At 40.8% G+C, this 14,204-nt stretch overlaps 1 protein-coding gene across 1 annotated transcript; it reads left to right on the top strand.

Annotated features, from left to right (window-relative positions):
* On the top strand, positions 7,458-13,844 carry LOC109226213 (craniofacial development protein 2-like). Its single transcript, XM_019391007.1, has 3 exons — positions 7,458-7,651; positions 12,734-12,755; positions 13,080-13,844. The coding sequence occupies exons 1-3, from the start codon at positions 7,458-7,460 to the stop codon at positions 13,842-13,844; spliced, it is 981 nt and encodes a 326-aa protein (XP_019246552.1).

Here is a 14,204-nt window from a genome sequence, read left to right as displayed (position 1 = left end):
TGTTTCATCACAAACACGAACAGCTTGAACTGCCTTTCCTTTTAAGCGTCGGCATTGATTTTCTTCATGTCCTTGATGCTTACAATGGCAACATTACGAAGGCAAATTATCATAGAAAATTTGCTGGTAATCCTCGACAATCTTACCAGTTTTAGCATTAAGATATTGAAGCCTAACCTTTTTAGGAAGTTTGTCCAGTACATCCACAATCACTTTAACCCTTGTTGTGCTTGGACGTGTTCTTATTTGAGTTTCCTTATCAATTGCAATAGGTTTTCCTGCTGCTGCAATAGACAGTAAATCCTTATGTGCAAATAGTTCAGGCGACAAGTTCGGTAGCGAAACCCAAACAGCAGCCTGAGAGGTTTCTTCCTTAGGATTGTAACCAACAGTCCATGGAAAAACTCTATATTGATGCTCTTTTCCATTGTGTTGAATGTAATTCACAGCTCTCACTAAACAACACTCATAATCTTCATATTGATCACAACGAATTAAGAGTTGCCGTTGGGCCAATGAACCTAACAAGCAATTAGCTTTGATGCCAATGACTTTCGGAAGAATATTCCTCAAAACACTATTTTTGTGAGAGGTGCGGCAGATTGTTTGTGATTCAAGCATGCTGCATATGTAACAGTTAAAGTTTTGAATAACTTCATTAGCGTTGGTATTTTGCTCTCCCACAGCCAAAGGATGGGGAGAGACATTGGCAGACATGGAAAGGCTCTAAATCGCCATTCCTAGAGAGAGAAGAGAGAGGTGAGAGCTTTTTTCGATGTTAATCTGACCTACTGATTTTACTAGTTTTCGATTAAGCTCTTATTATCTAAGAGGAGAGGAAAATCCATGAAGATTGAAAATATGCAGTTCAGTGGGTGAATTATAATGACATGACACAAGTTTTTTTTTTTTTTTTGTGGTGAGTAGGCATGTGATTCATGAAGGAAAGATAAGTCTGGACCTCTGACTGAGAGTATTAAAGTCGATTAGGGACATTACGTGTCTAGAGAGGGAGTCCACTCTTGAGGTTAGGAGGTTATGCTAAGGTAGTCTATCTATGTGAATTATTCTTGGTACAAGGAGTAGGGAAGTGACTCAGAGATGATTAGGCCTATAGAGTGTAGTGTTGTTGCTAGAGGACTAGCAACAGTTTAAGTGTTGGGTGTTGATAGTAGCCTATATTATGCGATGTAGATGCTATTTATGCTCTAAATTAACCATACCTTATTTATGTTTTAAGTGCTAAATGATAACAAAATGCTCTAATTGAGGTTTTTATGCTTTGCAGGAGCTACACCGAGTTAGGAGGAGAATATAAAGTGTTTTGGGGTCAAAATGAAGATACAAGGCCAATCGAGAAGATCCCGAATGAAAATGAGCAAGAAAAGGCAAAGAAACTAGGCAACAGTCCACCGCGACCACAGTCGGACCGCGGCTGGAACGCGGTGAAAGATAGCGGAAAAAAGAATGGTCGTAAATCACCGTGGTCGTGCCGCGGTTGTCCCGCGACCGTGATCGATCTGGAGGAAGCCAAGAAGTTTAAGGGCTAAAGTGTAAAGCGTGGAAAACGTATCCTAACCCTATATAAACTCAATAAACTCGCCCAAGTGAAGGTTAAGCTTGTTTTTAAACTCAATCGGAGGCAAGAACAAGTGTGAGAAGATCAAGACACCATTAGAGTTTTTCCTTCTTCTTCTTGTTATCATTATCTTATGAATTATGAATGATTTTATGGTTTTATCTTGTTTTAATATGAATAGCTAAACATTTAGTCTAGGGTTGATGGAACCAATTGTTAGATGAAGTTTTGACCCAGTCTTGTTATAATCGATCTAGGTTTATTATATGATTGTTCAACTATATTTTTTATGGTGATTAATTGAACGGGCCCTTGATTAATCGTGTCTAATTGCCTTGTGTTGCTTGAGAAAGAATACTAGGTTATATTGTTGTTGAACAACACCACTTTTGGTTAACTGAAGAGATTCATTACTTGAATTTAAAAGTGGGGTTAGACATAACGAGGCTTTGGTGGGATAATTCAGAGATGCACAAATTATCAGCTAGAGTAGTTCGAGAGAATGCTCTAGTAAATTATCGTAATTGATCGAGAGATAATTGCGGTAACCCATAGCTCATAATCCTCATAGAGTATTATGGCGAGATTATAGCAAGAGAGTTAGGAATTAATTTAGCAATTGGGAAAATCAATACCTTAAATCTTTTTACCATTGAATTATCTTTAATTTGGAATATTGTTAGTTTTAATATCCTTTTATTTTAGTTAAACAAATCTCACTATTTATCGATAAAAATCTTGCATCCAGAAATTGTTTGAGCTTGTACTAGCATCACTAAGAGTTGTAATAGATAGGTTAGTTCCCTGAGGATTCGACTCCGGACTTGTAAAACGGATTATATTTGCAACGATCGCTTTGTCTTTTATAAGGCATAGTTGGGTGTGATCAATACCAACTTGCGACTAAGGGACTCAGAACATATAATGTCATACTTTGGCCATGGGACACATTGCAAAACAATTGCAACTGCTGACTAAACATCGATATAAAACTGGGCCGACAAGGCCGTCATAACTGCTACGGCTGGCAAACCAACAAAATATACATAAAAGGACTACAAGCCCAACATACTGCACTAACTGACTGGATATGTCTACAAACCTCTACTGATGGATATACTGTGATCGGAATAGGGCCCCGATCTACTCATAACATATATACATATATACACAAGATATATATAAAGCTCTAGACCCGGAAACTCCGAAGGGCATGGAGCTTACCATCAAGCTAAACTCGGGCAACACCTAATGAGGAGGTCTACCCGTCTGTCTGTCTGAACCTACACGCATGAAATGCAGCGCCCCCAGAAAAGGGACGTCAGTACGAAATAATGTACCTAGTATGCAAGGCAATATACTGAAAGCTGAAACTGAACTGATAATATTATAACTGAAAGTAACTAGGAGTCAATGAAAATCTGAATATATGCTCACCTACTGATATTGACTCAACACTCTTAATATAGTAAGTAAAATAGTTGTCCGGCATTATAAGGCTCGGAATATATATAACTGCTCTACCATAGTAGGCTCGCTCATAGGCGCTCGGCCATACTAGGCTTTGTATCTCGGCCATGCTGGGCTCGCTCATAGGTGCTCGGCCGCAGTAGGCTTGGTATATAACTTACCATCTGATCAGAGGTTGCCTAATCGGGGCCTGCCCACCGATTATAGCTCGATGGTGGCTATATATATATATATATATATATATATATATATATATATATATATATTTAGACCCTCTGCTCTCTTGGCTGGTAGAAGACAATACTCAATTGGATATAAAGTCCCGATAAGGGAGAATACTGTAACATATGTGACTAGGATGATGTATATAAATTCGGGAGTATGAAATTCTCTTTATGCCTCGTTATCAAACTCATGTAGTTACGAGATCATGCCAAAATGAAGGAAGGGCTTAGCATTAACATACCTGAGTCGATTCTCTTGACAATCCTTCCAACACACATCAATTGCAACAATATGTAACGGCGGATCGAAATAGGGGAAAATCCATATGACATTCTTGAGAAAGATTGCACCATACTTCCTTAGAATCGCAAAATCTCACGTTACAGCTCCAACCATTGTAAATCACGTATGCAATCTCTTTGAAACGCGACGTTGTATCTTCTAATCTTAAGGGGGTTATGAAAACATTAGCTTGTATTGCTAATGTGAATATATTTATGCAGTTCACGTTCAAAAGGCTTAAGAGAATGTGAACCTTATTATGTAATCTAATAATGTGACACCTTGCTACATCTTATATGAGTCACTTAGTGGTTTGTTAACCACTTCATGGGCTGCCACGTTGGTGGTAAGATCCATCAAGCTTATCCAATTCTAATTAATTGTTAACTTATGAATCTCCCACTAACCAATAATTAAACAACTACCCACATAATTAAGAATTATCTCAGATTACTTAAAATACTACTTACTTTTAACACACCTTATACACCTTACTATCATGGTCATGTGGTACCTTGTATGGCACTAGTCCATAAATGCCGGGTATTATAGCTCGGACTGTATTTTATCCCAAATTGACAAACTTCGACGGAACTCACTTTCTTCGATTTGCTTACCCTCTCACCTTCACGAATTTACTTATCACTTGTTTGTAATAGCATAATACTTATAATCTCTAAATAATCTCATTCTCAAGCTTATGTCGAATAACTTACGATGTAACTTTAACGTACGAAAAATGCGGGATGTCCGAGCTTATATCAATTTTATTATGGCGTACTTCCACGCACGAAAACATGGGGTGTAACACCACCAGTGCCCAGGGCCTGGTTTCTGCTACATGAACGCGGAAGGGAGGATGTGAACGCGAAGAAGGGGATATGCAGGGCTACGCGATCATGAGGCATACTATGCGAACACGAAGAAGGAAAATGAGGCGGGTCGGTAGAACACTACGCGAACGCGAAAGGTACTTCGCGATATTGAAGAAGAAGATTAGACACCAGAAACCAGCAATCCAAAAAAAGAATAAATTGGCCCGTAGCCCAACTGAAACATACCCGAGACCCCCGGGACCCTGTCTAAACACACAAACAAGTTCTATAACCTAACACGGACTTGCTCGGGGTCTCAAATCACATCAAACAATGCTGAAACTACGAATCGCACCATGAATCAAACTTATGTACTTTCAAATCTTTCAACTTCTAAAATTCGTGCCGAAACCTATCAAATCATCCAAGAACGGCGCTAAACTTTGCAGACAAGTACCAAATGATATAACGGAGCTGTTCTACCTCTCAGAATTGCATTCTGAACCCGATATCACAAAAGTCAACAATTGGTCAACTTCTCCATCTTCCAAACTTCAACTTTTCCAACATTCGCCGAAATGCTTCAAATTATCCTACGGACCTCCAAATCCAAATTCGGACGCACGCCTAAGTCCAAAATCACCATATGAAGCTGTAGATATCATCCAAAATTTATTCCGGAGCTGTTTACCCAAAAGTCAAATTCCGGTCAACTCTCACCTCTTAAGCTTCCAAAACTAAATTCTTTCTTCCAATTTGACATCGAATCATCCGGTAACTGAATTCGACCGCGTACGCAAGTCAGTACACATAATACGAAGCTGCTCAAGATCTTATACCGCCGAACGGAACTTAAATTCTCAAGACGACCGATCGGGTCGTTACAAAATGAGCCAAAAAGTTATCACAAAAATTATTCTTCCCCATGTAACTTACTTTTTCAATTTACAACCAAAATTTGAAGGGGGTATTCTTAATTCACACTTCACATACTAATTTTATTAGTACCAAACAATCCAAAAGTCTCCACATAGCAACACAAGACTAATTCCCTTAAGAAAGTCGTCACGCCATCCATCATAGGGAAAAGTCACCCGGTTCAACACAAATATATTCCTTAGGAAAGAACCGTAGCATAAAGAAAATCCAAGGAAATTTATTGCAAAGTATATTACTACTAAAGAGATAAAAATAATATAAACTAAAAACTACTAAAGAAAATAAAATAAGCACTAAAGGAATAAAAAAGAAATAACTAAAGACTACGAAAGAAAATAAAAAAACAAAAGCAACTAACACTGAAGGAACAAAAGTAACACACACTAAAAACTACTAAATAAAAGAAATAAATAAAGAAAAATAAAATAGAATAACAAAATAGACTAATCCGAAAATATATCACCAATCACAAATTACGCTCGGCAAGAGCACATGATAAACAATAGTAACATAAGCCCGACAAGTGCACACAATATACACACAAAAGCATAAGCCCGGAAGGGCACAAGTCAAGCATCAATATACAAATGAAGTATACTCCCTAAGCCACCCCCAACTAAAAACACTGCAGTGTCCTCACTACACAATATTAAGATAAAAATAAAAGAAGTTTGAGGGTCTCCTAGGTCTACATCAGACTAGTAGACTGCGGGATAAAGGCTAATCACTGTCGTGAAGAACTCTCGGCCTCATCGTCATCGGTATCATCAACATCATCACCAGCAGCATTCGACATCAAGGAATACTCTTCGCTATCATCGTTGTCCTGAACTGATATCTTCCTGTTCGACTGCCCCCATTTGAAGATGGCCTTGATGCCTCTCCACATATTTATCATAAACTTGCCCTTCTTCTTATTTCTCTCTTTCTCCTTTTTGAAGTCCGCCTGCAGATCTGCATGTGCCTTAGCCATGTTTCCATAAGCGGTCTCAAGCCTGCCAACAGAAGCCGCCAACTTCTCGTGATATTCTGCCTGCTTTTTCTGGACCTCCATGTAGGTCTTCATTTCTTCCCTTGTATAATATTCGGGCATAGGCTGGGAGTGTGAAGACCCACTAGGGAGTTGTGGCACTAGGTCACTAATGGAGGAAAGCTGGGAATTTATCATCCAAGATGGTCCCTCGGCCTAAGTAGCTTGTGAGGAGGACCCCTCACCTACAGTAATCTCCACTTTCCTCTTCTTGCTCTTTAGCACACTGCCTGCTCCTATCACTCTCAATGGGTGAAAAGGCTTGTCTGCCGGTATCAAATGATCTCCATCCCATTTCTCAACCTGTGCACGCCGGCACAACTCTATAATTAATGGTGGAAATATCAATGTCGAGCCACCTTGAAACATATACTCCTTCAGCTCTCGAACGATGTAGTGACCGACATTTATAGGAATGCCATCAAGGATGCAAGCAATTATCAGAGCTCTGATATATGTGACATCAGACACGTTCCCACAAGGAGACACTCTGCTTGCAATGATATACAACCACATTTGCTTCGGTTGTAAAATCACAACATTTGATGCCTTTTTCCTTTTTCGCCCAAGTCAGTCTTTGACCTGTAGGACAAAGCTTTGAAACTAGCCAATCACCACTGTCACATGTATCATTTTCTTGCATTGGCTCGAGCGAATGATTTGGGAGCCCAAAGACATCATTTATCTCTTCAGCTCCGAATTTCACAATCTTCCCCCTTATTGTAATTTCATGGTTTTGGAAATGTGTATGCCTTAAGTTGGCGTAAAATTCCCTAACCCATTCCTCATTGTCGTTGCATAGAGTGGGTATGAAGCAAGTCCAGCCGCTTGAAACTAGCCGGCCATGGAAATCCGAAAGAAGCTCGGCCATTGTGTCATCGACAATTCCTTTCTCAAGTTGAGCTTCGTTGTGAGGAGATTATCATAATACCGGATTTGACTATCTGCCGACAAGAATCGGTTGGTATCATAGTTCAAATCCTCAGTTACTTCTTCAATCACATGATCAAGTGTCGCGTTTTCGTTCATGTTCGGGTCCATTTTTGAAGTTAAAAGTACCTAAACACTCAAAACCAAGTCAGTTGAGAATTATAGTCATGTTAAGCAATTCAAAATAATGCAATTACACCAAAGAACCAAACGGTCCCAGCAAGCCAATATTGCAAAGCCACTGGTTTTTGCAAAATCTGCCAGTTACCGCACCCGCGGAAAAATCAACGCAGGTGCGGTTCCGCTTTTGTGGAATTTCATTCGCTTCTGCAAAATCTCCCTAGCTGACCAAAAATCTCACCTGTGGAATTTACATCACAGGTGCGATGCCGCATCTACGGCCCATTTTGCGCATCTGCGGTGTTCATCAAAGGGTTCAAAAGCCCAGATATTTTCGACTCTTTTCACTTCTTAAACATGATTTTAGCACATAATTTATACTCAAGAATTCAAAATTAGTGCACTACATGAACATACGACTCTCTTAAACCCAATTTTAAATTACTTAGCAAAAAACATTCTTTTGGACAATTTGTCGAGCACATGACAAGCAATGAGAAGTTATGCTTCTTTAACCAAATTGGGTACTCAGCTTTTCCCCCAAAATTGTTTTTAATCATAAACAACACACAAATGCACGCTCTCAACCAATTTCCTCACCCTAATATCAACCCTAATCAAGAATGGGAAAACGGGACTGTGGGGAATGACTATGAAGAAGACGAAGAAGAAAATTGAAAAGAGAGCAGCTGAGAGAGAGGGGTGTTGATGATTACTTGATTCTCTTGTGTGAGAGAAGTAGAAATCAAGAGAAATGGTGAATTTGAGTAGCAGTTATGTGAGAGATGGAGGAGTTTGAGTTTCGGGGAGAAAGAGTTAGAGTATTACCTGATGAAATGAGGGTTTGGTTCATTAAACCTGGCCGATTTATGCACCTACGGTAAAAGAAACGCTTCCGCGGAGTTGGTTCTGCGATAATTTCATCGCATGTGCGGAGCATGCACATCTGCGCCCATTTACTTCGCTTCTGCGAAAGCGCACCTACATGCATTTGTCCGCAGGTGCGGTTGCACCAGAGTTCAACTGGACAGATCTGGGCAGTTACTTTTTTGGCTTGTTCCAACACCTCAAACCCCTTAATTCAACTTCAAAAAATCTGAAACATTGCAGATTAGTCAAAAATAACATAATAAGATATTCTAAAAATAAAAATTTCAAAAACGACTAAAAATTTCAAAAACTATGGGTTGCCTCCCACCAAGCGCCACATTTAACATCGTGGCACGACGCGAATCATTTCACCACTTTTCTCGCCACTTGGACGATATGAATTGGGAACCTAACTTGGAATCAAGCTGGTAACCACAAGCGACGGGGGGTGGTAAGTAGATGATCAAGCCAAGTTTTAGTTTCTTCATTTTGCATTTCCTGACTTTCATGTGAGGAATGTCATCTTGCTTTCTTGTGACTTCAAATTGTAAAATTTATGGCATTTGCCTTTCCTCCTCGCAATCCCTCATTGAATCGTGTAGTTCAATTCCCATATCACCACACAATTCTAATGTTGAGAAATGCTTGGAATGTGACATCAAGCCTCAAAATTTCAATTCTTTCCGGATTTTGACATCCTTTTGGTCCCCCAAACTAGAGTCAACTTCAACCATATTTTCAGTTACACCGGCTGACTCTAATCCATAAGTTTCTTGGCATGACTAACAAACATGGAGACGGTTGGCGGATGTTCAATTCAATAACGACCCGGCCGATCGTTTTATGAATTAACGCCTTGATCCCCTATTAACTGCATCCTCGTGTTTGTTTCTGCTATTGTGAGTTGCCGGGAGGATTTATTTGGAGTTTCGAAGAGTTTTGAGACACTTAGTCCCTAAATGAGAGTCTAAGTTTGAGAATTTGGACCGTAGTCGGAAATATGTGAAGACGGCCTCGAAATAGAATTTCGTTGGTTCCGTTAGCTCCATCGGGTGATTTCGGGTTTAGGAGCGTGTTCAGATTGTGTTTTGGAGGTTTGTAGCTTATTTAGTCTTGAAATGCTTAAATTTGAATTTTTGAAGTTTCCGATTCGATAGTGAGATTTATCTAAGGGTCGGAATGGAATTCCGGAAGTTGGAGTAGCTCTGTAGTGTTGAATGTGATGTGTGTGCAAAACTTCAGGTCATTCGGACGAGGTTTGATAGACTTTTTGATCGAAAGCATAATTTGTGAGTTTTTGAAGTTCTTAGGCTTGAATCCGATGCTAATTGGTTGATTCGATGTTGTTTGAGGTGTTTTGAAGATTTGTATAAGTTTGGATAGTGGTACCGCAGGGGGGTCTCAGATGCGGTGCTTTGGTCTTTTGGTTGAGGTCCCGGGGGCCTCGTGATGATTTCGGATGGTTGACAGAAGATTTTGAGTTGGGTTTGGCAGCTGAAGTTTTTCCATTTGCTGTCATAACCGCACCTGCGGCTAGGGGAGCGCAGGTGCGGACTCGCAGAAGCGGAGATCGAGTCGCAGATGCGGCCAAGACAGAGGTCAGCTGGAACCGCAGAAGCGGCTACTAGAGCGCACCTATGCTATCGCAGGTGCGGGCGTTTTGTCGTAGATGCGGAAATGGGATTTTAAGTGAAAATCGCAGATGCGGTGCTTTGGTCGCAGATGCGGTACCGCAGGTGCGGTGTAGGGACCGCAGTGCGAAAAGCCTGGGTCAGAAAGTATAAAAGACTTCCTTCGTGATTTTGGTCATTTTTCTCAATATTTTAATTCGGGGTGGAGCTTTTGGGAGCAATTTCAAGGGAGATTTTCAAAGGAATTTATTGAGGTAAGGTCCTTGGTTCCTAAACTTATTATTATGGTGATTTTTATCGTTGTTAGCATGAAATTAAGGGAGAAATCAGGGTTAAATTGGGGGTTAGGGCTTGGTTAATTGGAGAGTTTTGAGTGGTGATTTGCGGGACCATTTGAGGTCCGATTTTGGTACTCTTGGTATTGCTGAACTCATGAGAGTGTGAGGATCCCGAATTTGTAAGTTTTACCCGATTCCGAGATGTGGGCCCGGGGGGCGTTTTGGTTATTTTTCCTAATTTCGCGTATTAGCTTAGAATTAATTAGTTGAATTAGTTACTTGAAGTGTTATTTACATTATGCAATTACTTTGAATAGATCTGGGCCATTTGGAGCCAGATAATCGTGGCAAGAGCGTGGTTTCGGGTTAATTTTGAGCCGGTTCGAGGTAAGTGACTTGTCTAACCTTGTGTGGGGCAACTCCCCTTTGGATTTGGTATTGTTGATATTTGAAATGCCTTGTACGTGAGGTGACAAGTGGGTACTCTTGCTAATTGTTGAAAATCCATTTTCATTAAGTAACTATAACTGTGTTTTCTTTCCTGTTTATACTACTTGCAATTTAAGCCTACTGTTAGCTTAGGAAAGCATGTCTAATTGACTTAATTGCTTTACTTGCTCGAACTGCTTTATTTGAATTCTGTGCAGCATGCTAGGTTAGAAATACCTGTTTTACCTTGGTATGAAATTTGGATTGAACTGAATATTCTTTGTGTTGCTGCTGTGTGTTTACTTTGGGACTACGGGACAGTATCCTGGTAGATCCCCCTGCATGATTACTTTGGGACTACGGATTGCATTCCGGTAGATCCCCCTGCACATTTATCTTGGAACTACAGGACTGCACCCGGTAGATTCCCACAATACTAGGTATTTATATTTAGGGACTACGGATCGGGATTCCGGTAGATCCCCGGTGCACTATGAGTTGGACTACGGGACGACACCCGGGAGATCCACTAGACATTTACATTTGGGGGCTACAGGACGGTATTCCGGTAGATCCCCGATTGCTATCTCTGTGTTGAGCTGTATTCTGTCTGTGATGTTTTTCTCTGTTATATTTGTTGTTATTCTTATTATCCTGTGTTACTTCATACTGTTAGCATTTAATTATATTGTCATTTTCTATACTATTTTACCTCGTTTTTCAGCTATAATCAGTAGGGCCCTGACCTTCCTCGTCACTACTCGACCGAGGTTAGGCTTGGAACTTACTGAGTACCACTGTGGTGTACTCATGCCCTTTATGCACATGTTTTTCATGTGAATATCCAGGTACTTCGACTCAGCCATACTACCCTTGAGGCGGGGGATCCATCAGAGACTTCGAGGTATGTCTGCCGCGTCCGCAGACCGAGGAGTCCCTTTCTATTCTCTCTCATAGTACTAGCCCTTCTGTATTTACTTTTGTTTAGACACTCTGGAGTTAGAACACTGTAGTGATTCCACAGCTTGTGATTTCATGAAATTCCGGGTTTTGGGAAATATAGTTTCAGTTTGAGAGTTTATATTGTATTTGCCGAGCGGCATCTTAAATGTTTCATTATGTTATTCCGCAGTTTTTTGCTAGTTTTATTCTGTTGTTTCTTTTTCCATAATTTGTTAGGCTTACCTAGTCGTAGAGACTAGGTGCCGTCACGATAGTTCACAGAGGGTGAACTGGGGTCGTGACAAATTCTTGATTCCTCAAAATAAAGCTCACTTTCTTCCTCGAAGTTGGACTCTTCTTGATCTCTTTCCACACTCTCAAGGTTGTGGGCATAGTGAGCCTCAACAAATATTTTCATTTGATTTTTCAAGGTGCGGATATTATCATCATTTTGAATCAAATCTTGTTTAACGTCCTTGAGTGCAAATGTTGCATCTCGTACTTTAGTATTATGATAAGTCGTAGTAATCCATAAGAGGTTGAAGGGATTAAGACCATTCATGAGATTTTAGAGGATGTATGACTATGTTATTATAAAACCCCGAAGGTTTAACATCCTTGATACCGGTAGATATTATGTTAGTGTGGTATATTCTTTTAAGTGAAGTATTTTAGTAAAAGTTTTATAAGTATAATTTTGGATAGTTACCATTATTACTCTTTTCGGATATGGTAAATTATACTCATAATATAAGAAAGTTTGTGAGATTTTCTTTATTGTAAAGATAGAAATTATTTTCGCACAAGAAAAGAAGGTTATCTTTTTACCATTTTAAGAATTAAGTGTACGAAAATTTTTACTCTTTACATGAGATTAGGAAAATTATAAGTTGAGAAAATGTATGTATTTTTACATGGATGTTTTAATGAAATAATAGTATATGTATTGGATTTATATGGTACCACATGACCATAATAGTAAGGTTTATAAAGTATATTAAAATTTCAGTTCCCCAACCCAACCCTTTTTGAGGCCAAAAGTTTCAGTTCTGAAACCCTAGTAGCGACGCCAGCGACCTCTGTCTGGCGACCCCCCCTTGTTTTACCTCCATTTTCGAATTTGTTCAGGTCCACCCCTGGGACAGCCCCCCTCCCCCTTTTTTGTTTTGTGGTGTTTGTGTGTAATTTTTCAGGGAACTAGTTGCGGCTGCTGAGGCAAGCACGGGGCGTATGGGTGAGTAGAGCGGAGCAGCTCCGGCTAGTGTGTGCAAAGGTTGGCGGGAGTTGGAAGGACGCACGACAATTTCTGTGTCCTTGGGTCCCTCAAGTCATATTTCCAGGTTCTTTTCATCGGGAGTTGGTACCTCCCACTTTCTTGTCTCTTCTTTATATTAGTTAAATTGTGGCTATTTATTTAGCAACACTTTGAGCATATTATTAGAATACTTGTATTTGCTACCGGTTATTCTCTAGTTTGGGTCTGTGTTAGTGTTTTTCGGAGTTTGCCGTAGGTATTGTGGCTGTAGTCTGGGATGGTAGACCATAGGCACGCTGACGAGTAAGTCTATTGAGTTGGCAAAGATTCTCCAGAAGAGAAAGGTTAATATAGCGTGTGTCCAGGAAACTAGGTGGGCAGGGTCGAAGGCGAGGAATGCGGACGGGTATAAGTTGTGGTACTCTGGAGTCGTGAGGGGTAAGAATGGAGTGGGTATCTTGGTGGATAGGGACCTTAGAGAGTCTGTGGTTGAGGTTAGGCGAGTGAATGATAGGCTAATGTTTATTAAGTTGGTAGTTGGTGAATGCACCCTCACTGTAATTAGCGCTTACGCGCCGCAAGCGGGCTTGGATGAGGAGGTTAAGAGGCGCTTTTGGGAGGGTTTGGATGAGATTGTGCGTAGTATTCCTCCTACTGAAAGGTTATTTATTGGAGAGGATTTTAATGGCCATATTGGGTCGGCTGCTGGTAGTTATGGTGAGGTGCATGGTGGTTTTGGCCTTGGGGTTAGGAACGGAGGAGGTACTTCGCTGTTAGACTTCGCTAAAGCTTTCGAGCTGGTGATTGCGAACTCGACTTTTCCGAAGAGGGAGGAGCATCTAGTTACTTTCCAGAGTTCGGCAGTGAAGACTCAGATTGATTATCTTCTCCTCAGAAGGTGTGATAGAGGGTTGTGCAAGGATTGCAAGGTTATCCCGGGAGAGACCCTCGCGACTCAGCATAGGCTCTTAGTAATGGACAATGGCATTAGGATGGAGAGGAAGAAAGGCATGTTCGTGGACGACCGAGGATTAGATGGGGAGCTTTAACCAAGGATAAAGCCCACGAGTTGGAGGGAAGGTTATCCGCCATAGGAGCTTGGAAGAGTAGTGGAGACGCGAGCACTATGTGGTCAACGATGGCGAACTGTGTCGGGAAGGAGGCGAGAGAGGTGCTAGGTATATCAAAGGGTTTTTCTGGCAGGCACCAAGGCGACTGGTGGTGGAATGATGTAGTCAAAGGTAAAGTGGAGGCGAAGAAGGTAGCGCACGCGAAGTTGGCAGGGAGCACAAGTGAGGAGGAGAGTAGAGCGAATAGGGAGAGGTACAAAGAGGCTAGGAAGGAGGCAAAGCTGGCAGTCACGGAGGCTAAGAATGCAGCGTTTAGTCGTCTATACGAGGAATTGGGGG

This window comes from Nicotiana attenuata, chromosome 5, assembly GCF_001879085.1.
Source record: "Nicotiana attenuata strain UT chromosome 5, NIATTr2, whole genome shotgun sequence".
NCBI lineage: Eukaryota > Viridiplantae > Streptophyta > Magnoliopsida > Solanales > Solanaceae > Nicotiana > Nicotiana attenuata.
This window is presented reverse-complemented; position numbering and strand designations above follow the sequence as displayed.